At 36.5% G+C, this 25,146-nt stretch overlaps 1 protein-coding gene across 1 annotated transcript in view; it reads left to right on the top strand.

Moving 5' to 3' along the window:
• Positions 1 to 24,848, top strand: part of LOC150082587 (protein KTI12 homolog) — a 51,529-nt gene extending 26,681 nt beyond the window's left edge. The window contains exons 6-8 of the mRNA XM_090377847.1: positions 4,407 to 4,566; positions 11,600 to 11,662; positions 24,762 to 24,848. Of these exons, the coding sequence (XP_090233973.1) occupies positions 4,407 to 4,566; positions 11,600 to 11,662; positions 24,762 to 24,848 (310 nt within the window). The remainder of the gene's footprint in view (positions 1 to 4,406; positions 4,567 to 11,599; positions 11,663 to 24,761) is intronic.
• Positions 24,849 to 25,146: the final 298 nt, after the last annotated feature.

Here is a 25,146-nt window from a genome sequence, read left to right as displayed (position 1 = left end):
AACTTTACAACAAAAATGTGTTGTTACTTGCCCTTTCTATTTTTGCATTCATTTTTATTAAAAAAAATAAAAAATTGTTTCAGGAACTTTTTGAATGAGCTACATATTATTACAGCCCCACTTTATGATTGGTTCACTTTACGATCAAATCATTTTACAATGAACTCTCCATAGTAAAATACTGTTCACTATATGATACACCGATGAGCCAAAACATTATGATCACCTACATAATATGATGTTGTTCCTCCACGTGCAGCCAAAACAGCTCGTACCCGGTGAGGCATGGACACTACAAGATTTCTGAATGTGTCTTGTGGTATCTGGTACCAACACGTAACCAGCAGATCCTTTAACTCCTGTAAGGTCTGTGGTTGAGACGCCGCAGATCGGAGTTGCTGTTCCAACACAAACCACAAATACCCGATGGGATTGATGTTTGGGGAATTTGGAGGCCAGGGCAATACCTGGAAGTCTGCCTCATGTTCTGTGAACCAGTCTCGAACAATCTGGGCGGTGTGGCATGGCGCATTATCCTGCTGAAAGACTGCACTGCCAGAAGGGGAAGGCCATTGTCATGAAAGGGTGTACCTGGTCATCAATGATATTTAGGTAGGTGGTAGATGTCAGAGTGCCGACCGGGCTAGCCGGGTGGGTAAAGTGCCTGCCTGCCTGGAAACACAAAGGTAGCGGGTTCAAATCCCACCTTGGGCTTGGATCAGAGTAAATACAAAAACTTTGGGAGGTGCATTATGGCCACAGAAGCCGATGTGCCAACAACTAACAAAAAAAAAAAAAAAAAAAAATGTCAGAGTGGATGACTGGACCCAGGGTATCCCAGCAGAACATCGCCCAAATCATGACACCGCCGGCTTGTTTTTGTCCCACGGTGCATCCAGGCGTCATCACTTCCCCAGGTAAACAATGCACATGTACCCAGCTGTCCACATGGTTCAACAGGAAACGTGATTCATTGGACCAGACTACCTTCTTTCAAAATGGTGGGTGCCTCCGTAGCCAGGTGGGAAGGAGCAGCAGTGCGTAGCACACGCTTCTTGATTAGACCGGGGTTCGAGCCCGTCACCACCAAATATTGAGGATGCGGAAATGTCAGGGAATGACCACCACATATCCCGGAGAAATATGGCCTTAGTTGCTAATGCTCCTAAAAACCAAATAACAATAACAAATCCAAAACGGTGCCTCCATAGCCAGGTGGGCAGGAGCAGCAGTGCGTAGCACACACTTCCTGATTAGACCAGGGTTCGAGCCCGTGCCCACCACATATCCCCAGAGCAATATGGCCTTAGTTGCTAATGCTTCTAAAAACCAAATAACAGACAGACAGCCTTCTTCCAATCACTCAAGGTCCAGTTTTGATGCTCGCATTCCCATTGTAGGCGCTGTCGCCAGTGAACCATGGTTAGCATGGCACTTGGAGCTGCCTGCGGCTATGCAGCCCCATTTTCAGTGTGTTTCGATGTACTGTGTGTTTCGACACATTACTCCTGTCACCAGCATTCCAATTACTGGCTAGTTGCACCACAGTCACCCTACTGTTGCCACATGCCATCCGGGGGAGCCTTCGCTCACTTCAAGCATCGATGAGCCGTGGTCATCCAACATCTCGCCAGTGGTTCATGGGTTCCCCTCCTCGGACCACCTTCGGTAGGTACTTACTATGGCTTACCATGAGCACCCCACCAACGTTGCCATTTCGGATATGCTCTGACCCAGTCATCTGGCCATTACAATTTGGCCTTTGTCAAACTCGCTTAAGTCCACTGCCTTTCCCATCTGAAGAACAAGAACAAGGAGCGCCTCTGTAGCCAGGTGGGAAGGAGCAGCAGTGCATAGCACACGCTTCTTGATTAGACTGGGGTTCGAGCCCGTCACCACCAAATACGGAAGATGCAGAAAGGTAAAGGGAAGGACCACCGCATATTCCTGGAGCAATATGGCCTTAGTTGCTAATGCTCCTAAAAAAAACAAATAACTAGCAATCTGAAGAACAAGAGTAACACTGATTAATGGAGCTCAGTATCAGGCGTTTTTTATACCATGTCCTGAGCCGTGCATACGCCGTAGTTCACCTGCAGTTGCTTCAATTTGCATAGTGACTCGCTGGTCATTATGTTTTGGCTCATCAGTGTATGTGGCGAGCACCACTCATTGTGATCACATTTGCGAATTGAATTTTAATTCTATTAAACAGCAGTTCTAATAAGCAGAAATAGGAGGAATATTATTCACAAGCTATAAAAGTAAAGCCATAAAGCACAAATGTACATTTTATTACCTTACCAATTAACAAAATTAAATGATACGTGAAAATCGGAAGAATATTTTCCATAGGTTAGGAAAATAAAAATAAATTTAGGCTTATGTACATAGCGTAATTAATACTGTAATATATACATATTAACTAATTTATTTCTGTTAACTGATATATATATTTTTTTTTTCTTGTAAAATTTAAAGCAATAAAAAAGATAAGCAATCAATAACAAAGAACATGGGATGCACAAATTGCAGCTAACACAATATGTGCTAGTTAGATACGGAGTAACAAATTTACGAAGCTTAAAAAAAGGAATAAAAAGAAGATTCTGAAAATTTTTATATGATTGAAGATTTCAGCGAAGGAAAAACACATTTCATCATAATAACCTATACACCCACAGAATTCGAGCTATTGGTATTATTGCAAATACAATAAGATTGAGTTTACTAGCCATTTATAATAGATTGCACTAACAGAAAAGCCCAATAAAATGGGAAGTGCTAAATTTTGTTTTTATTGTTTTATGGTTGTGATCTCCAGAAATGTGCTTTGGAAAAATATCACAAAGGCATTCAAAATTGATTCTTATAACCAAGCATACGATAATGATGAAAGTGTAGGGCATTTTAATGATTTGAATTTGTTTTTTGAAAGTTTATTCTGTAAAGCGGCTGTTTCTACTAACCAGTGATCATGTTAACCTGTTATTGGGTTCACATTATGATATTTTCAGGATACGATGGTGAAATTAATCTATAAAATAATAGAATAATATCATAAAGCGGGGTTCCGCTGTATATGACAATTGTATCATACTGGTTGTATTAGGCTAGTTTATTATATTAAAAAAATATACTGTGAACTGAATTTTTAATGACTGTATCTCTTATTGGTTGCTGGTTTAGAAAGAAAAGTTACAAGTCAGACCTAAGTATTCTGTTATGAAACATCATTAAGATATAAATTTATTAGGATTCAAAATTTAACTGTTTAATTATCATTGCAAAATAGTTCTCAGTAGAATATGTTCATTTTATAGATTTAATGAACTGATACAAAGAATGGAGGAACCACTTTCAATGAAGAAATGGGATTCTCCACTTTTCACGGTTAATTTACTCAGCCCATCTATCTAACTTTTCTAGATCCTGTTGCAGTAGCATACTGTCTTTACTGTCATTAACAACTCTGCTAACCTTTGTATCATCTACAAACTTAGACATTAAGCCTAATATATACCTTCATCGATATCATTGATAAAAACACAAAACGACAATGGGCCCAGCACTGAACCCTGGGGGACTCCACTAATAACATTAGTCCGTGTAGAGCAGTGTCCATTTATTACCACTCTCTGCCATCTTCCACTCAACTATCCCTTTATCCATTGCAGTAACTTGCCCTTAATGCCATATTGCTCCAATTTGTACAGCAGTCTTCCATGTGCAACAGTATCAAAAGCTTTCCTGAAATCCAAGTATATGATATCAATATTATTTTTTGCATCCAGTTCCTTTGTGACCACATCATAGTATCCAATCAGATTTGTCAGATAAGACTTCCCCTTAACAAACCCATGCTGTGTCTGAGCTATTACTGCTGTCATATATTTTAGTATATTGCACTAGCAATGGTGAGTTTAGTGTTGTTAAACTTGAAAATATTGGGAGTTTATCAATTAATGATGCATCCTAATTGGATTTTTTGGTGATCCTGTATCACCTAGTATCACCTAGATCCTGTATCACCTAGATCACATGTCTAGGTGATCCTGTATCACCTCCTTAACCAGTGACTCCATTATTTTCCCTGTAACAGAAGTTAAACTAACAGGTCTATAATTATTTGTGTATATAATATCATAAAGCGGGGTTCCGCTGTATATGACAATTGTATCATACTGGTTATATTAGGCTGGTTTATTATATTAAAAAAATATACTGTGACCTGAATTTTTAATGACTATCTCTTATTGGTTGCTGGTTTAGAAAGAAAAGTTACAAGTCAGACCTAAGCATTCTTTTATGAAACATCATTAAGATATAAATTTATTAGGATTCAAAATTTAACTGTTTAATTATCCTTACAAAATAGTTCTCAGTAGAATATGTTCATTTTATAGATTTAATCAACTGATACAAAGAATGGAGGAACCACTTTCAATGAATAGATGGGATTCTCCACTTTTCACGGTTAATTTACTCAGCCCTCCTTGCTATGAAGACATATGCAGTGCACTTTTTGAAAGGAAGCCAGCAGCACCTAACCAGTCAACCCAGTCTGTAAGTTAATAAAATATTAAGGTCTATTTAAAAAAGTATTTATGATTGTATTGTGTGTAGAACAGCATTCTAAATGCATTTTTCTTGTGAATAATTTCTATATTGTATAGCAGGTTTATCACTTGTTAGGAATAGTCTGGGTTTCAATGGTTGGAAATTGGGGAGTTCTTAAAGACCTCTTCGGTTAAAGCTGTAATTAGCTGATCTTAGGTGGAGGGGCATCCTCTGAGTTATTCCGGGTTTTTCAGCCTAATATGAAAAGTGGCCTATGATTACATAATACACTGTCCCAGATAATCTTAGGAATTAGCACAATATGGTTTGTTTGGTCATTCTCCAGTGTTTTGCAAAAGTAATTTAACATTTAGTTGAAGTACTTGGTTACTAGGCGCCTCCGTAGCCAGGTGGGAAGGAGCAGCAGTGCGCAGCACATGCTTCTTGATTAGACCGGGGTTCGAGCCCGTCACCACCAAATACGGAGGATGCGGAAAGGTCAAGGAATGACCACCGCATATCCCGGAGCAATATGGCCGTAGTTGCTAATGCTCCTAAAAAAAAAAAAAAAAACTTGGTTACTCTCTGACAGTACAAGTTTGTTAATTATACAGGTAGTATCCATTTGTTTGGGTTATTTACTCCAAAAATACAGGGTCGGTGACTCAATTTTGAATGTCTATATATTTTAGTATATTGCACTAGCAATGGTGAGTTTAGTGTTGTTAAACTTGAAAATATTGGGAGTTTATCAATTAATGATGCATCCTAATTGGATTTTTTTAATATCAATAAGTTTATATATTTTTGTGAAAATGTTTAATAAAACTGGTAGGTTTTATTATAATACAGCATGAGTTTAAGGTGAGATATGGTTGCAGAAAAGGTGCCAGAAAGGGGGTAATTCTCTAGTCCATATCATTGACAGAACAGTACCCATAGGCTGACCTAGCAGCCCATGGGCTTCTCTCAGTGATATACAGAAATTTTTCTGGCAGGGACAGAGAGGTGATTATCATATTGTGTATAAGGCAATGGTTAGGTTGCATCTTGAGTACCACTTACAGGTTTGGAAGCGTCATTTTAGAAAAATTATAGATCTGTTGGAATGGTGCATAGAAGAGCAACAAGATTAGTCAGTGATACAAAAGGGTATTCTTATGAAGAAAGACATTGTTCTCTAAATTACAATGTTGGTAGGCACTTGCAAGGAGACTTGACGGAAGTATTTAAGAGAGAGAGAGAGAGAGAGTATCACTGCTGCATTCTACTTACAGGTGCTTCAGAGACTATTGTATAGCGCATTTCCCAGGTGAGGCTACAATTTTGAGAGAAAAACAGCTGGTTCTTGTTGCACAACAATGCCCTTGCCCATTCTGCACTTTTTGTGAAGACATTTCTGATGAAACATGGAATTTTACAGCTCATCCATGCACATTGCTTAACTGATTTAACACTAGTGAACTTCTTCCTCTCTCCCAAGGTGAAAACGGCCCTCAAAGGAAAGAGGTTTCAGAGCATTAACATTAGTTGAGGCACATGATGCAATAAAGCAAGCTTATACAGCATCAGCCAAAAAAAAAAAAAAAAAAAAAACCCTTCCCATTTCACATATCCGGTCATTCCAAATGTTTGTCTGGTTCAGCCTTAAATCTATTTAAGCAATCAACTACCTGCTGGCTAAAGGTAAACTTCTGCACATCTATTCTACAACTGTCTTTCCTCATTTTGAATCTATGCTCCCTCAGGTTCTTAATCTGAGCAAGCAGAAGTATCCTGTCAGCATTGAGCCTGCTCAGATCATCCAAAGCCTTATACACCTCAATCAGATCACCTCGCAGGTGCCTAGTCTCCAGATGCTGCAACTTGCAAAACTTAAGCCTTTCTTCATAAGTGCACCCCTTTGTTCCTCTCACCAATCTTGTTGCTTTACTCTGTACTCTTTCTGGCAACTCAACATCCTTCCTAAAATGAGGCCTCTAGACCTGTATACAGTACTCAAGGTGTGGCCTGACCATTGCCCACATTATCCCACAAAGGGATAATCACCCCCTTGTCTCTGTTAGTGAAATTCCTATATATCATTGACAAAACTCCATGACCTGCTCTGGCAGCCAGTCTGCACTGCTCAGAGAACTTCATATCTGGCTGCACAATTACCCCAGGTCTTTTTTATTCCCCACCTCCACGAGTGTAGTACCACACAGTTGGTATGTTTCTCTTCGGTTACTGCTACCCATATGGAGTACTTTGCATTTGTCAATGTTAAACTTCAGTTGCCACTTCTCAGACCATCTGTCTAACTTTTCTAGATCCTGTTGCAGTAGCATACTGTCTTTACTGTCATTACAACTCTGCTAACCTTTGTACATCTACAAACTTGGACATTAAGCCTGATATACCTTCATCGATATCATTGATAAAAACACAAAACAACAATGGGCCCAGCACCGAACCCTGGGGGACTCCACTAATAACATTAGTCCATGTAGAGCAGTGTCCATTTATTACCACTCTTTGCCGTCTTCCACTCAACTATCCCTTTATCCATTGCAGTAACTTGCCCTTAATGCCATATCGCTCCAATTTGTATAGCAGTCTTCCATGTGCAACAGTATCAAAAGCTTTCCTGAAATCCAAGTATATGATATCAATATTATTTTTTGCATCCAGTTCCTTTATGACCACATCATAGTATCCAATCAGATTGGTCAGACAAGACTTCCCCTTAACAAACCCATGCTGTGTCTGAGCTATTACTGCTGTCATGTCTAGGTGATCCTGTATCACCTCTTTAGCCAGTAATTCCATTATTTTCCCTGGAACAGAAGTTTAAACTAACAGGTCTATAATTATTTGTCACCCTTCGAACCCCCTTTGTGAATGTGAATTGGTGATACATTTGCACATCTCCAGTCCATGAGGACCTCCTTTGACTCTAAGAATGCTATCATAATTATGGCTAAGGGTTTGCTTACTTCCCTTGCTGCCTCCTTAATTATAACTGGATAGATTCCATCTGCCCTAGGTGCCTTTTTTATTTTAGCTTCAACAATTTCTCCTCCACTTTGCTCTCAGTTATTACAAAATCACTTTTCTCCCTGTTAGAGTTTGATGAACTTGCAGTTATTCCCCTCCTTGAATAACTGCTCATGTAAATTTAGATGCAAATTACTCATTCAGTTTATCAGCCACTTGAGCAGTATCATCTATAGTCGACCTACCTATGTTAAGTGGACCAATATAATTTATCCCCTTCCTTCTAGAGTTTACATAAGTAAAGAACTCTTTGCTGTTTTTCTTTGTGTCCTTTGCCAAAGATTTGCATAAAAACTATGGCGGTTAGGCATGTCACAAAGGCTTCTATGTCGCCTGATAATTTATATGCATCCCATGCATTTTTCTTCTCTGCCACGAGACTCATTTATTCATCCGACATCCATTTAGGCCTAAACCTTGAACAGTATTTCTTAGTTGGTATGAAAATCCTAGTAACCTCCAAGATTAAGTCCTTGAAGGTTTCCCGTTTAGAATTCACCATTGGTAACATCATCAGTTGATCCCACTGTATAGAATTTAAAAACTGTCTAAGACCACTGTAGTCACCTTTACGAAAACAAAAATCCTTCCTTTTACTCTTGATGGTAGTTACATCTTTAAGTTTTTTTGTTTTTTTTAGGAGCATTAGCAACTAAGGCCATATTGCTCCAGTGATATACTGCGGTCATTCCCTGACCTTTCTGCATCCTCCATATTAGGTGGTCACAGGCTCGAAGCGTGTGCTACGCACTGCTGCTCCTGCCCACCTGGCTAATGAGGTGCCACATCAAGATCACTCTCACCTAGTGGTTCCTTTACCTGCAAATTCTTAATGCATGAATAATTACTGCTGATAATCAGATCAAGGGTATTACTCCCGCTGGTTGCCTCTTGAACGTGTTGCTATAGGAAACAATCCTCCAATAAATCCACAAAAGTCTTGCTAGCGTGTTCCAGTCAATATCTGGAAAGTTAAAATCCCCCATTGCAAGACATTCTGGTTTACTGGCCCATTCTGTTTCTCTGCAAAACTATTCATTGTACTCGTCAGAGTCATTAGGCCTATCACATACTCCTCTCATTTTCCCTTTCCCAGTGGTTGTCACACCAAACAGACTGAACATTGCACTGTCCACCCGTGTCAACTGGATGCACTTTCTTAGATTTTATGTGTTTCTTAACTAACAGCATAACCCCTTCTCTTTTTGTACCCTGTCTGTCCTTTCTATACACATTGTACTCCCCAAATTTCAATTCTGCACTGCTTATATCTGTGTGACACCATGTCTCTGATATCCCAACAATATCTGCCTTTGATGTCTTGATCAGGGCTTCAGATTCATCAATTTTATTTACTATACTTCTAGCATTAGTGTACATGCAAATATGCATGTGCTTGTTCTTACTCTTAGTTACCCTAACACAGCCCATGTATTTATTTGTTCCATGATGACTCCCAGCAGCTCTTGAAGTCCCCAGCAACTTGCTCTCTAGGCTGCTGCTTATTACGATAAGAGCAATGCAAGAATCACTTTTGCTTCTGCCTGCAGCTACCGTTAATCTTTTAGTCTGTGAATCCCCCCCAATCTAGCAGTTTTCTGACCCACCTAACACTGCCTCGATAGCATCAGCAAATATTCTTGCACCTTTTTATTTAAGTGTATCTCATCCCTGTAGAAGCAATCTCTCCTGTAGCAAGCACAGATACCCCATGACCCTTGCACAATCTCTCCAGGGCCGAATTGATTGACAAGGCTGTCATCATATACTCCCTCCTATCGTGTCTGGGCAGAATTGCAGAATTCAAATTTAACCCTAACTCGCAACTTTTTTCCAGCATTGACCTGTACTTGTTAAGTAAATCTGCAGATCTCTTAAGGTCATTAATGCCAACGTGTAAAACAATATCACCTTTTGTGCCCTTAAAAGATGATATCTGCCCTACAACATCATCATCATCAACCTTTTCCCCTGACAGACATACCCTGGTCCTTTTCCACCTATCCTTTTTGCATAATATATTCCTCGTCTCCCTGACAATAACTAGTTCCTGTGGGACCAGCGCATTCTGCCTTGGAGATTACCGCTGTGTTGCATGATGCACAGAAGTGAGCTCTGGCATTGAGTTTGGTAGCTGAGAGCTTGATGGGCTACTCATTAATTTCTTCTAGGGCATGTACCCTACACCTCAAACTCTCATAGATTCCCATCAGAACGTGAGTTGGCACCTAATTTCTTCACAGTCTGCACCTAACACACAGAAAGACATCCTCCTTGGCTAGATCATGTCCTGTTCTAGACAGGTCTGCAAACATTTCATATTCATGCATTGTTGTAGACTGTGATGTGTTGAAGAATTGCCCTTCGGTTCTCCTGCGAGCCACAGCACTCTGTCTATTCTGTGAACACTGCTTTGCTGCTCTAGTTTGGGTCATGATTCCATTAAGTATAATATAATTAATAATGAACTTTAATAATATTAATAAATTTTACTGATTAATTGGTAATACTATGCTAATCTAACAGATTTCTAATACAGTGCTACGTTTTTCGCTATTTAGTTTTATTTAAACCTTACACTATTCTGTGTCATATAACAATGGCGGCAAGTTACGAAGATAAAATCTATGGCAGCTAAGTATTAACTTTCAAAATCACTATCTAAATTCAAAAATAAACCATCGAGCTTGTCTAGAACTATAAAGCTACTTATAGAAAATAATTTAGTATAACAATTAAGTCAATAAAACTACTAAATATAACTGAAAACTTATTGTTCTCCGGAGCTGCAAAAATCTTGGTCAACATGGTAATAAACTCGCACCCACTCAGATAATCCATGTTGAGGACATAAAGAAAAATGTAACCTCTGAACTGAACATCATCCCTTTGGACACCTTCACTGACCCTTTTCATGAACTTTTAGATCAGTGTAATAAGTGCTTTCAGTTAGGTGGTGATTACTTTGAATAAAAATATCAGTTTGAGTGCCTTCACTTTGTGTTTCGAAACTTTATTGCCACACCTTGTATGTGTATGTATATATATACATTAAAATCAGGCTTTAGCCTATACTTTAATTTGACTGTCCAAAATCATCAATAAAAGTGAAACTGTCAGAGTTTTTGGAAATGCACGCAAAACATTAAAAACAAATAAAGAAAATATTAAAATCTAGAATTATAAAAGGGCTAATCTCTACTTGTAAAATTGTCAGATTGGTACGATTGCAGATACAGTACTTTCTTTCACAGAGTAATGACACCGACAACCATACGAACTGTACGAAGCAGCAGCAGTAATTGGACTTGCAACATGTTGAAGTTCAATAGCAAATTGGGATGTAATGTAATCACTTCCACTGCACATGTGTAAACCACGATATGGCAAAAAATGATAACAAAAACTGAAACACTGATTACAATAAACATCTTTGTTTTTCTATGTATTTGTATGTCTGATTGGGACTTCATAAAATTGATAACATTATTTGTGTTTACAATAAGTAGCATCCACTGTATATATATATATATTTTTAATCCAGTATAAATATTATAAATATTATATTATTATAAATAAAAATATAAATATTTAAAAATATATTTTTTTATAAATTAAATTTATATTAAATTAAATAAATGAAATTAAAATTTAAAAAATATTATAAAAAAGATTATAAATAAAAGTATAGCTGACCGGGCTAGCCAGGTGAGTAAAGTGCCTGCCTGGCAATCCAAAGTCACAGGTTCGAATATCCTGCCTCGGGCTTGGATATTACAATGGTGTCATACTCTCCGGTTGGACCTCATGGTCACGATACACGAAGGAAGCAGGAAAATATTGGTTCCTTCGTGTATTGCTCACATCATAAGATAAAAAAATAAAGTATAAATCCATTTTAATCCAGTATAAATAACTCGGTGTGATTGATTTAAATATTTATGTAATGTGTTATCTAATACACTTGATAATTACCCATTTTGTTTGTCTTGAATTACAGCAACCTCTATCAGCTACAAACTTTTTGTATGAATTAGACAAGACAGTTCAGGAAGCTGTACAGGTAAATCACATTCTTGTTTTAAGTTTTCTCAATGAGCTTTAATGAATCTTCCTATAGTAATGATGCTTATTAAAAAACTATTAGCTGAAGTAAAAGCTGCTTCAAGTAAAAATTTAAAACTGAATAGAAGTCCATTAAGATATAACTACAATTAAAAAATGCTGTTACTTCATGATCCTGTATGGTGAGCATGGGACCCATTCTGGGACCTATACCATTCCCTTCATCACATGCAAGCTCCTCTTGGTGGTCAAAATGTCTAGTCAAGTAAGAAAAGGAAGATGTCATAAGAAAGTAATTGCTCTCTGAATGGTCAATGAGAGAGAGAGAAACTGAGAAAACCTATCAATCCTATCCTTCCAAGATCAGTTCTCTTATATTAATGTATGGGTTTTATGGTTTTTTTTTTTATTTAAAAAAAAATTATTTTGCATTATGTTCTGTTGCTATAAAGTTGCATCTGTATCCCTATCCGTATTTCTATTTATTATCTTGTCGTTAAATGTTCTTATATGCATAGTGTCTGTAATTTTTATTTTAGTAAATTCCTTTCCCCCTATAATTTCAAAATTGTTTATGTTAAAAGCATAGGAACAGCTATAGGCACACGTTCTGTGATCTCTGATTTCCTGGTATTTCTGTTTGCTACGTGTTTGCGATGCTTCCCCCTCCCACCCTCATGTTAGGTAACCAGTTTTACTTCAGTCAGAAAATGTCTTTGGCGGCACCTACTAAATTTTTCGAACTGAAGTAAAACCGATTGATAACAAAAATGTGAGACAGAAATGACATTACTCCCTACATGATACTAATGACACTAACTCAGTCACTAACATTGATTCGGTAGAGTAAGTAGTGGGCATGAGCATAAAACGTTTCATCATTCATACTAAATATTTCAGGTACTAAAGTAAAACTGATTAGTAACAAAAATGAGACAATGACACAAATAATGTCACTTCCTAAGTAACACTAACTCAGTCGCTAGTGTTGATTCAGTAGAGTAAGTAACGGGCGTGAGCATCAAACATTACATTGTTCATAACTTCAGTTCTAGCTGTTCAATTTTAAAAATTTAAAGTTTAAAGTTAGATTTAAACAGTTAAAAATATAAAGATGTTTTCACATAAAATAAAACATCTTTTGTGCATAGAGCATACATACACATTTTTTAATTTTTTTTTTTTTATTTGTCTCTGTTTTTATTACTAAGTTTGCATTCCCAAAATTTCATTTATATTAGCATATAGAAGTCAACCGTGCCATGGAATCTCATTGTTCGAGAAAGTTAAGGAGATATTTTTAAGTTCCTTATCTATATTTTCCTGATCACAACTTCTTAATGCTCTACTTGTTAATGTCTTCATAATACTATTTCTGATATTTGTCAAATGATTCCACATGAAATTAACATAACTTTCAGAGTCCCTCATTTATCTATACACCTGAATGATAATCAGATTTTTTTCCCATTGCACCAAGACATCCAAAAATAGTAGTGTCCTGTCCTCTTCTTATTCCATATTGAAAATAATAGTTCAATCTCTATTGTTCATATATTCATGAAATTGTTTTAACTGTGTCTACCTGTGTTCCCACATAAAAAAAAAAGTATGGTCCGCTTACGTAATCCATATTGAGGGTCTTAAAATGATCAGAGAAATAGCTGTTACTGCAAAATCTTCCATAAAGATGTCTGCTGCGAGTGGTGGGAAAGGGTTTTCACATACTTAATTCATGTCTGAATGTTAATTTTCCCTTCAAATTTGAAAAACCCAGGTTCCAAAGCCAGCTGTAATAATTTAATTATCATTGAATTAGATAGTATTTTATTTGTCTGCAGAATTCTAACTCTTTTGCACAAGTCTTCTAAAACAACTTGTTTAAAGTTGTGATTAGATGAATAGAGGTCATTTATGAATTTATTTAATTATCATTGAACATTATTCCCTGGTTCATCTGATATATAAAATTTTTTATTTAGAAATTTTGAATTATTGAGACTGAGAGTTGAAGTAGAAAACAGGAGGTTGTAATATGCACTTATTTTAACTCCACATAACTTTTGTCGGATTGCATTCTCATTTTTTGATTTAATGGATTTATGGAGGTTTAATTATTTATTTAGCCTCTAATATAAGCCATGTGAATGATTGCTTCTTTTAAACATAATTCATCCAGCCAAACCATTAGGGAGGGGGATAAATTACCCCTGCACCTATAGCGCTCCATAATTTGGACTACGGTATCTGTTGTATTTTTCTGAAAATTGCATTTCAATATGCATGTTGGCAGGATAAAAATTATTTACAAAAGTGGGATATAATAAATAATAATTAGTTAATAGTTATAAGAATCGGGATATAATAATAATACAAAAATGTCATATTGTTAGATACCACACATATAAGCATGTTTCCTATAGGGAAGTAAGTGATGGATGGGTTAATTTATTGAATTTTCTTCATAGGTTGGTGAAATCGTCTTCCGTCTTCTTCTAGTGACTCCTTTTACCATTACTGTTCTTTCATTTTTCTGATATAACTACTGAATAAGATATCTATTATGATTACTGATTATGAAGCAGCTGATAATTATAATAGGTTTGATATCATTATTTGTGTTTACAATAAGTAGCATCCACTGTATATATATATATATATACACCTAATTCTGTTTTTACACAATAGATACGTTCCTGAAAAATACGTGTAAAAAAAATTCGTGTAAAAAAAGACATTGTATTTATGGAAGAAAAGAAGATTGGTTCCGGATCTAAAAAAATCAGTAAAAATAATTTAAAAAAAACACATAAAAATATTCGTTTTAAGCTTATTATTTTATTTAAACAAAATACACATGTAATAATATGTAATTAAAATGTATTAAAATAAATTTGTATGCATATGAAATGAAAAAAAATTCTTCATGAACAAAAAAAATCTGTTTTACACATAACAAGATTTTATTAATTTTCACTTTCTGATAATAAACGGCACATATGTTTGCGTACGACTGGAATATCACTGCCATCACTAGAAATGTTGTGGACATCGTCTTCTTCCTCTATTAATGAAATTCTTTCTGTGATCTCTTGAGCAAAATCAGCACGAGTCTCCTCTGGTGCTGATGTTTCACCGGTTTTACGAACGAATTCAGTTATTAATCGTTGTGTTCGTGTTTTGGTTAGGCCGTTATATAATTCTCTGTAAGAGGCTGTCAACAACTTCAGTTCACTTTTAAACTTCCCAGCGCGTTCCTCATTAGGGTCATTTTTGACAAAATGATTACCTAATTTTCTGGCCAGTTCCAGACCATCTTTTATTAAATCTGCATTTAGAACAGGATCATTTTCTTCATTATCACTACGTTCTGTGGGATAAGGAGTCCCAAGGACAACCTCTAATATTTCATCTTCGCTTAGGGCTTTGTCGGTTAACAATTCATCAATATCTTCAAACGATAGATCATCGAATCCTTCTCCACCAATTTTGTGTGCCATTGTAATAATGTTGGGAAATTCGGTCGTATTAGGGATGATGGGATCTTTGCTTTTTGCACATTGTCGCCAAACCGCTTTCCAACACGCATTTAAAGTTGCTGGTTTTAATTCAATTAACGCTAATCCAACTTGATTGATACAATCCATAATTGAGAATTTCTTCCACACATCAATGATTGTTAGTATTTCATCATTCAGTTTGTCCAAAACGTGTTGGAATGTTCGTTTTACGTAGTATGTTTTAATTGTCGCAATTATACCTTGGTCTAGCGGTTGTATCAAAGATGTAGTATTAGGTGGCAGAAATAAAATTTGTACGTTTGGGTGTTCCAAGACAGGATGGCCGGGTGCATTGTCAAGAATCAGAAGAACTTTAAATTCGAGACCTTTCAAATTCATATAACGTCTGACTTCTGGGACGAAACATTTGTTGAACCATTCTGTAAAAATAGTAGTGGTCACCCAGGCCTTCTTGTTTGCCATCCAGTGAACAGGCAGTTTATTGATATCTACACCTTTCATTGAACGTGGGTTTAGGGCTCGATTTACCAGCAGTGGTTTCAACGTACGATCTCCTGAAGCGTTGGAGGAAAATAATAAGGTCACGCGATCCTTAGCTACCTTAAAAAAGCAGTTTTCTGCGATTTGGCTACATACGTTCTGTTGCATTCGTTTCCAGAAGAAACCAGTTTCATCTGCATTCCACACTTGATCAGGAGTGTATCCTCCATCTTCAATAATTTTTGCAAGTTTCTGCGGGAATACTTTAGCAGCCGATTCATCTGCAGATGCAGTTTCACCTTTAATTTTTATATTATGAAGAGCATTCCTTTTAAGAAACCCTGTCATCCAACCTGTACTCGCAGAAAATTCATACTTTCTGTTTAACTGAGATGAAATGCTTGGCTCCTTTACTTTAATCTGTCTGTAAATTCTTAGTGCTGTTTGCTTGATGGTATTTCCATCTACTGGTACTCTTTTTTGTGACTGATCTTCTATCCATATTACCAGAGCCTTTTCCATTTTTTCCTTGACAATATCTCTTGTATATGATGATGAATTAACACTTACTTTTGTTCCAGAACATACCGACTTCCTAATTGCAGCTTCATTTTTCTTAATAGTTCTTACGGTAACTTGTACACCAAAATGCTTTCCTACAGACGTAGCCCCTTGTCCAGTTGCAAGACGATCTAAAATTTGAATTTTAAGTTCCAAAGAAATCGCTTTCCTTTTCATTTTGGTAATAGGCGAATTATTCGACATTATATAAGGGCTACCGAAAAATATCTGTTATAATTAATAAAAAAAGGTATGAAAAATTTGTAAACTTACAATTTATTGACTATTGGCAAAATTAATAAATTTATATGTGCACAAATTTCACTAAAGATTCTTTCACTTTGAAATAGAGCTTACTACATGTCTTCCGAAGGTACAATGCACGAATACCGTAGATGTGCACCAAATTCAATAAAAACGTTGATGATTCATAGATACCTAGACGTACACATTGGTAAGCAAAAGCACGCGTTTCAAAACGCACACACTAGCTGTTATCCAATCTATTGGTGCGTGTAATATAGAAATGATACTAATATGCCACAAATAAAAAAAAAATTCTTACAATTTAGGCAAAAAAAATTCATAGAAATCGTGTTAAATCAAAATGACTCGTGTAAAAAGAGAATGAAATATTTATTTTGAATTCGTGTTAAATCAAATTCGTGTAAAAAAAGTTCGTGCAAAAACATAATTAGGTGTATATATTTTTAATCCAGTATAAATATTATAAATAATATTATATTATTATAAATAAAAATATAAATATTTAAAAATATATTTTTTTATAAATTAAATTTATATTAAATTAAATAAATGAAATTAAAATTTTAAAAATATTATAAAAAAGATTATAAATAAAAGTATAGCCGACCGGGCTAGCCAGGTGAGTAAAGTGCCTCAAATGAGTGAAGAAGTCATGTACCAGTCTAATTAAGTCAAGGTGACAGAAGATAAACAGTACTGTAGAATAGCATTTGCGACTGATATGAGTAGACTGAAAAGAATGTGCAGCTAGAAATGAGAGTTTTAAAGAAAATAAATAAACATAGGTAGAAACAATTGCAGACCATGTTACAAATGAGGAAATAAGAAAAAAATCTCAGGAACAAATATCCAATCAAAAGTAAGTGAAGCAAACTTAAGGTGTCATGGGCATGTAGAAAGAATGAGAAAAGAGAGATTATCTACAGAAAAAAAGATAGTGAAGGCTGATAGTACCCTACCCAACTTTTATTAGAAATGTAAAGGTCATATTCGTTGTTTTGAAAGGTATGTTGATTCCTTTTTCCATCAAGTTTTGCAACCTTCTTGTTAGTATTCTTCTTATGTGACCTGTTGCCGTCATCTGTAGTAACATACCTTGTTTATGTGTGATTTTTTCCCCCCCTTTAGATTTGCCAAGTTGAAGGTTTTGATTGACTTAAATGCATAACATATAAAACTTCAGAAATTTTTAAATAATTAACCATTTAGTTTGATTAACCATTATGATTAACCATTTAATTTGCTTCAGTGTAACAAGCAGATGTTTCAGCAAATGTTTTTGAGAGGATTTTTTTTTTTTTTTTTTTAACCCCAAACACGAGCGGTATTAGAACCTATATTACTTGGTACCGTGCTTGGGTTGAAGGTTGAGAAGACGAAAGAAGATATTTGTTGACATTGGACTTGAACTTCTGTAGACTAATTTTCAGGAAATACGTATGAAGGAAGGTTGTTACAGAAAACGGCAGTTGAATGAATAAATGAGGAAGATAAAAAGTTGGTTCTGTGAGTTTGTTGTTGTTATTTGGTTTTTAGGAGCATTAGCAACTAAGGCCATATTGCTCCGGGATATGCGGTGGCCATTTCCTGACCTTTCTGCATCCTCCGTATTTGGTGGTGACGGGCTCGAACCCCAGTCTAATCAAGAAGCGTGTGCTACGCACTGCTGCTCCTTCCCACCTGGCTACGGAGGCGCCCTGTGAGTTTGAAGTTGAACAGTAAATGGATGTTGGCTGGTGGCGGCACGTGTTCGGACTGTTTTGAAAGAGAAAGCGGGAATTATAGAAGCCAATTCAGAAGAACAGTGCCCATGGAAGTATCTGTAGATGAGGCATGCAGCAGAAACAGTATGTCTATGAGAAAGCAAGTGGAGAGACTCTGTTAGAGATGAATCATTAATTAACCTAACTGCCCTCTTCTGAATGGAATCAAGAAGCCCGAGAGAGGTTTTGGGGGCACCACCCCAGATGTAGGAACAAAATTACATGGCAGAGCGGATTTGCAATTTATACAGAGTGAGCAGCTGTTTGGAAGAAAAGTAACGCCGAGAGCGAAAGAGAAAACCAAGTTTTTTAGATGCAGAGGAAGCAATATTTGTAATGTGCTTGGCCTAAATAAGATTAGAAGTCAGGGTAATCCCCAAAAGAGATATATCATTTTGCCTAGAAATCGGAGTGTCACTAAAGATAAGCATAGGAGCAGAAGAATCCTTTTTGCGAGATATAAGACAAGACTGAGTTTTAGAAGGGTTGAAATCAACTAAGTTGTCTTTGCCCCACTGGAGAATTACCTGAAGATCGGCATTTAAGAAATTGGTAGCAGATTTTCGAGAAGTTGAAGCTGATTGAGCAGGACAAGGTTTCTCAAAATGGAAAGTGGAATGCAATGTGCTATCATCGGCAAAACTATGGATAGGATTTCCAGTCAATGGAAGAAGGTCATTAATATACAAGAGGAAAAGAGTGGGGGAAAGAACTGAACCTTGGGGGACACCGGCATTAGTGGAGAAGTTAGAAGACAGAGAGCCATCTACCATCACCCGCAGTGAGCGATCAGAGAGAAAACTAGATAACCAATTACTAAAACAGTTGGCAAACCATAAGATTGCTTGTTTAGGAGACCTTTATGCCAAACACGATTGAAAGCCTTTGAGATGTCAAGAGCAACTACTTGTGTTTCACCGAACCTTTCCATTGAATTAGTCCATAAATGGGTAACATAAGCCAGAATATCACCAGTGGATTGACACTGATGGAATCCATACTGGCAATCGTTGACAGACGGAAGGTTTTTAGGTAGTTTAAGAGTTGGCTGTTAATTGATTTCTCCATTACTTTAGAAAAAGTAGAAGTAATTGCAATGGGACGATAATTGGATGGGAATTTGTCACCCCTTTTAGGAACTGGCTGGATATGAGCAAATTTCCAAGCAGAAGGAAAAACACATTTGGAATAAGAAAGTGAAAAAAGGTGCCAAAAAATAGGAGTAAGTTCAGGAGCACAGGTTTTGAGAACAAGTGGAGAAATACCATCGGGACCTGGAGCTTTCTTAGCATCAAGATTCGTCAAAATCCTTCTGATGGAAGACCACAGGTGGCATTGAATGGAGTGCGTTGGGAATGATGGGAGGTGTTTTACCAAGATCATTAATACATGAGCTGGAAGAAAAATGGGATGCTAGCAGGTCAACTTTATCCTTGACTGAAGTGACAACAGAACCATCTGGTTTGGACAGAGGTGGGAGCAGAGATGGGCAAAAGTTGCGGCCAATAGCTTTGGCAAGAGACCAGAATGCTCGACTACCATTAGGGCAAGAAGCAAGTTTTCTACTCTTAGCCTGTTCAAACTCTAGTTTGGACTGATTAATAACTGCTTTACAATTGTTGCGAGCTTTGGTGTAGGCAGAAAATGAAACTGAAGAATTAGAAACAAGCCAATTACGATATGCAACATTCTTCTCTTGAACAGCCTTAGCACATTTATTGGAAAACCAAGGTTTAGATAATGGACGAGATTTTAAAGTGGAGTGTGGGATAAAGGATTACATTCCTGCAAGAATAATTTCACTGACACAATCTGAGCAAACGTTGACATCAGAAGTTTTGAAACAGTAATCCGACCAAGGAAAAGAAGTCTCGCAGGTCATCCCATTTTGCATTCTTGTAATGCCAAACAACACGAGGTTGGGAATAGCCATGAGATAAAGGTTCCATTGGAGAAGAGACAATCACCAAGTTGTGATCTGAAGTGTCTAAAGGACCTTGCACTTCAACCGTGTACTTAGAAGGGTTGTTTGTGAGAAAAAGATCAAGCATATTGGCTGTATGATTAGAATCATCCGGTATTCTTGTAGGTAAATGAACAATCTGTGTGAGGTCATTAGTAATTACAAAAGCCTCAGCATCTCGACCAGCTGGGTGGGTGGGTGTGACTAGAAAACGGAAGCCAGCTGGTGTTGTGAACGTTAAAATCACCAAGAAAATACCTCACTGTTATGAAAGTTGGACTGGAGAAAGTCAAGTTGGAAAGAGAGGAAGTCAAAGAGCTCCAAGTGATTAGTGGAGTTGGGAGAACGGTAGAGACAACAGATGAATTTGACACAATGAGGTAGAGAGATTTTAAGCCAGAGAAGATCAACGAGAGGAGATTCCAAATTGCCAAGTCTCTGACAGGGAATATCAGAACGGACATGTGCACAAGTACCACTTTTGAGGCGAAAGGAATTGTACAGCGAATAATTTGGGCATCTGAGATGAGCAGTAGTTGAATCAACTGATAACTGAGATTCTGTCAGAAAAAGTACATTGGGTTTGGCAGACTTCAAGTGGAAATGGACATCGTTGAGATTAGAATTGAGACCACGTATATTTGTGAAAAGAATTAGGAAGTGCTTAGGATAGTCAATTAGGATAGTACAACCTAACAATTTTCTTTATAACACGGCTCTTGGCTTATTCTTTAAAATTGGAAATTGGAATCAGTTTATTTGTTTCTTTCTTCATATCACAGCTTCATTTAATTTGCACAAAAGTGTTTCGATTGAATTTAATTAACAACAACAACTAGCTGTCAAAAACTGTTTAAGTTGCTATGTAATTGTGGACATTGTATCAATCATCACCTGTGTTCTGATCCTTACGTGTAATAACAGCTGTTATGCCTTCACACAGTGAAGCACGGAAGTTACGGATCAATCCACTACAAACAATTATGTTGAACAAGTTGTGTTTAGGAAAGTTGTGGCAGATAAATATCTCAGGAAACAATTATGAGTGTTTCTTTTATCCTTATATTGCAAATTTTTGCATCAATAACTAAATGAATAACATTTAGCTATACTGTAGTGTGTTACAATGTATAAGCACATAACAACCTGGCTCCTTCATAGCCAGGTGGGCCGGAGCAGCAGTGTGTAGCACATGCTTCTTGATTAGACCGGGATTCGAACCCGTGACCACCAAATACGGAGGATGGGAAAGGTCAGGGAATGACCACTGCATATCCCCGGAGCAACATGGTCTTAACAAACAAACATACAACCTGCTCATATGTGATATTTACAGTAATTAAGCCTATGCTAAAATTTCCAAAGTTATTTTAACTTATTTACAACTCAATCTTAGAACAGGTATTAAGTTTTAAGTATGCAGTATAATTAAGAGACATCTACACTTATCAGCTGCAACTAGCCACCACAGTTCCTTCAGTGATCTCATTTGACTGATACATACTTTTCTTTTTTAATTTATACAAAAAACTTCACTTTAAAGGTTGTTGAATACATAAATAAATTCTTTAGTGAGATAGGAGTTTGCATGGATTAGTGTTTTATCATGTTTTATCTTTCTTGAAGGAAGGAACCTGGATTGACTGTGTGCATCCATGGCATACTGCCCATATAAGGTACATCCTAGGACCTTTTTGTGCATGACCAAATCAGCCATTTCCGTTATATGAAATAACGAAGTTAGTTCACCTATTAACGCAGCACCTCTGCATGAATGTGAAGCAGAATTTATTGCTGTTCTGTAAAGTGAGACACACCGGAGAGTTTGGTGATACTATTCAGCCTGCTCTACTTTAAACAGTGCCATTGCCATTCAATAAATTTTGCTTCAAATTCATGCAGAATTGTGTTCTTTCTTTCATACCTTCCAGTATCATGCTCCTTGCATGATATTGAAAAATTGTCCTTTAACTCTTATATCACATGATACTGTATACATAGGTCTAATTGTTTGTGCTGTGATGAATTTCCTATCTTATGTGGGAAAACTATACCAAACAGCAGTACTGACAAAACAAGAGTACAACTTTCTGTTCTGTGAAAGATTGTCAGTTTCTTTTTTTTTTTTTTTTTTTTTAAAGCCCTTTTACAAGTATATTCATATATGTATAATTTTTTGATGTGGACTCTGTGGAGTATATATGTTTCTTGGTCATTTCTGATAACATGTCAGTTTACACACAAATTTTAAGAAATCTTCAAATAACCATTGCCTTATCTTATCTATGTTTTCAAATGATTGTGAATACAATTTATAATAGATAACAGTATGAAAACTGCTTTGAATATCAGAATAAAAATCTACCTGTTATCCAATATGGGCATACAAAAGCTGAAGTTGAATAAATTTTTGTGAATTCTGATCTATAAGTTGATGAAACTGAATCATATGATACTTTAATAGATTTGGATGATTTTTTTTTTTTTTTTTTTTTACAATTCTCATTTGATTTTTGATAATTTTTTTTCATTTTGGATAATCAAGTCAAGAACAAATTAAAATTTAAAAATTTTTATGTGCAAAGTGCTCATTTTTATAAAATTTCAAAATTCTACAAAGAAATACTTCACAGATGACACCACCATAGAAATTCATTACCTGTGGCCCATGTACATTCCATGAACTCACTCTTGAAAGGGTTAATATTCAGATAATAATATGCCCAAACAAAATAATCTGAGAAACTATGTCACTCTAAAGAACAGTGCAGTAAACTAGGAGCAGCACTCTCCATAAAGTAAAATGGAAAACATATTGCTTCTTACTGTTTAGTTAGTGATGTATGAATGTAATCCATAAACTACTTTACCTCTCAATTTCTGTGAATTATTCGAACTCCATAAACAACTTCAGATCTTTTATGCATTATACAATGGAAGTCCATTATTATGATTATGGCTTATAATGAGAATTATTAGCATTAGCATTAGTAGAGGCATTTGATGCAAGAAAGCAAGCTTATGCAGCATCAGCCAAAAAAAAAAAAAAAAAAAAAACCCACTTCCACTTCACCCCTCTGTTCGTTCAAAATACCTGTCCAGCTTAGCCTTAAACTTATTTAGGCTATCAACCTCCACCACAAGGGATGGAAGTCTGTTCCACCAACCAACCACCCGCTGGCTAAAGGCAAATTTCCGCACGTCTATCCTACATCTGTCTTTCCTCAATTTGAATTTATGCCCTCTCAGGTGATTTTTCTGAGCTAGAGGAAGAATCCCATCAGCATTGAGCATGCTTAAACCATTCAAGGCTTTATACACCTCTATCAGATCACCTCGCTGGTGCCTAGTCTCCAGACACTGTAATTTGCAAAACTTAAGCCTTTCTTCGTAAGAGCACCCCTTTGTTCCATTCACTAATCTTGTTGCCCTTCTCTGTACTCGTTCCAGCAGCTCTACATCCTTCTTGAAATGAGGCCTCCAGACCTGTATTTCAAGAAGGATGTTATTAATTCACTAAGAATTAAATAATGTTATAGGGAAATTTTACAACAATAATGGGTGAAATATCCATAAATATTGAGACTTTTCACCATAGTAAGGTCTTTAACTACACCAATGATCTTGTGCCAGTTTGAACTGATTTTGATGATGGTACTATTCATTCTTCAGAGTTATGGAAACAGGTACATGAATGACTTGTCTTTTTTTTTTTTTGTCTTTTGAAGTTCGATAATCAGTATTTGTAATTGCAGATATGTTTGTTATTTATTTATTTTTATTTTTTGGTAGTTGTTGGCGCATAGGCTTGTGGCCATAATGCACCTCCCAAGGTTTTTGCAGTACTTTGATCCAAGCCCGAGGCGGGAATCGAACCCGCGACCTTTGGGTTGCCAGGCAGGCACTTTACCCACCCGGCTAGCCCGGTCGGCTATGTTTGTTATGGATTGATTTGCACACTTGGAAAAGCACAGTATTTGTTAAAATTCTGTTGAAGTATAAGTTCCATGGAACGTATGCGAGGTACAGTTTAAGAAAAAGCTTATTTGGATGGAAACAAAGTTATGGACTTCTTGTAAACAAAATGGAATAATTTATCATGCCTACAAGAATAATAAAGTCAGCAAAAATTAAATTGGTTGGGAGTATGGGTTATCTTCTTAGATTATTCTATTCCCTGTGAAAGTGCCCTGAGGAAGAGAGAGAAATTTTGTGGTGCTGAATCAGTTTTGGTGCAGCTGTATATTGTTAAACTAATATTCATATGCAAGACACAACAGCAACTGTATTGTTCATGTTGTGTCTTGCTGAATTACAGCAAAGATTACTGTTATAATGGATAGAGATCAGAAGCAATTTTCAGGATTTATGTCATTTTTAACTTGATTTGTCTATAATGACAATCTGTTACAATAAAACTTTTTTTAAATTTTCTCAGCTCTCATTATAGTAGCCTTTTTCTGTGCATGCACCTTTTCATAGAATTAATTTAATGAATAAAAATTGTTACCTGGTTATTAAATACTTTTCTAAATATTTTAGGTGATCATCGAAAGACAAAAATTAGGAGATGAAGTAATTTCTATACCTGGAATAAGCAAAAAAATATCCTTTTTTGGTTTTCTGTAGTGTAACAGTTTGAATGCTAAAATGTCAATTTGCTTTTTAAATTTTGATTAAGCAAAAAAAATAATTTATCACTAATTATTTCTACTTTTTAAATACACTGAGCTCGAGGTGAGCGGAGGCTCTCCTGGATGGTACGTGGCAACAAAAGGGCAACTGTGGCGCAACTCACTAATTGGAATGCTGGTGATGGGAGCAGTGTGTCACAACACACAGTACATTGAACCCTGCTGAAAATGGGGCTGCATAGCCACAGGCAGCTCTAAGTTCCCATGCTAACCACGGTTCACCAGCGACAGCG

Source organism: Mastigoproctus giganteus, chromosome 7 (assembly GCF_048544385.1).
Source record: "Mastigoproctus giganteus isolate SK-2022 chromosome 7, ASM4854438v1, whole genome shotgun sequence".
Classification (NCBI taxonomy): Eukaryota; Metazoa; Arthropoda; class Arachnida; order Uropygi; family Thelyphonidae; genus Mastigoproctus; species Mastigoproctus giganteus.
Note: the sequence above shows the minus strand (reverse complement) of the source record. Positions and strands in the feature narration are given on the sequence as shown.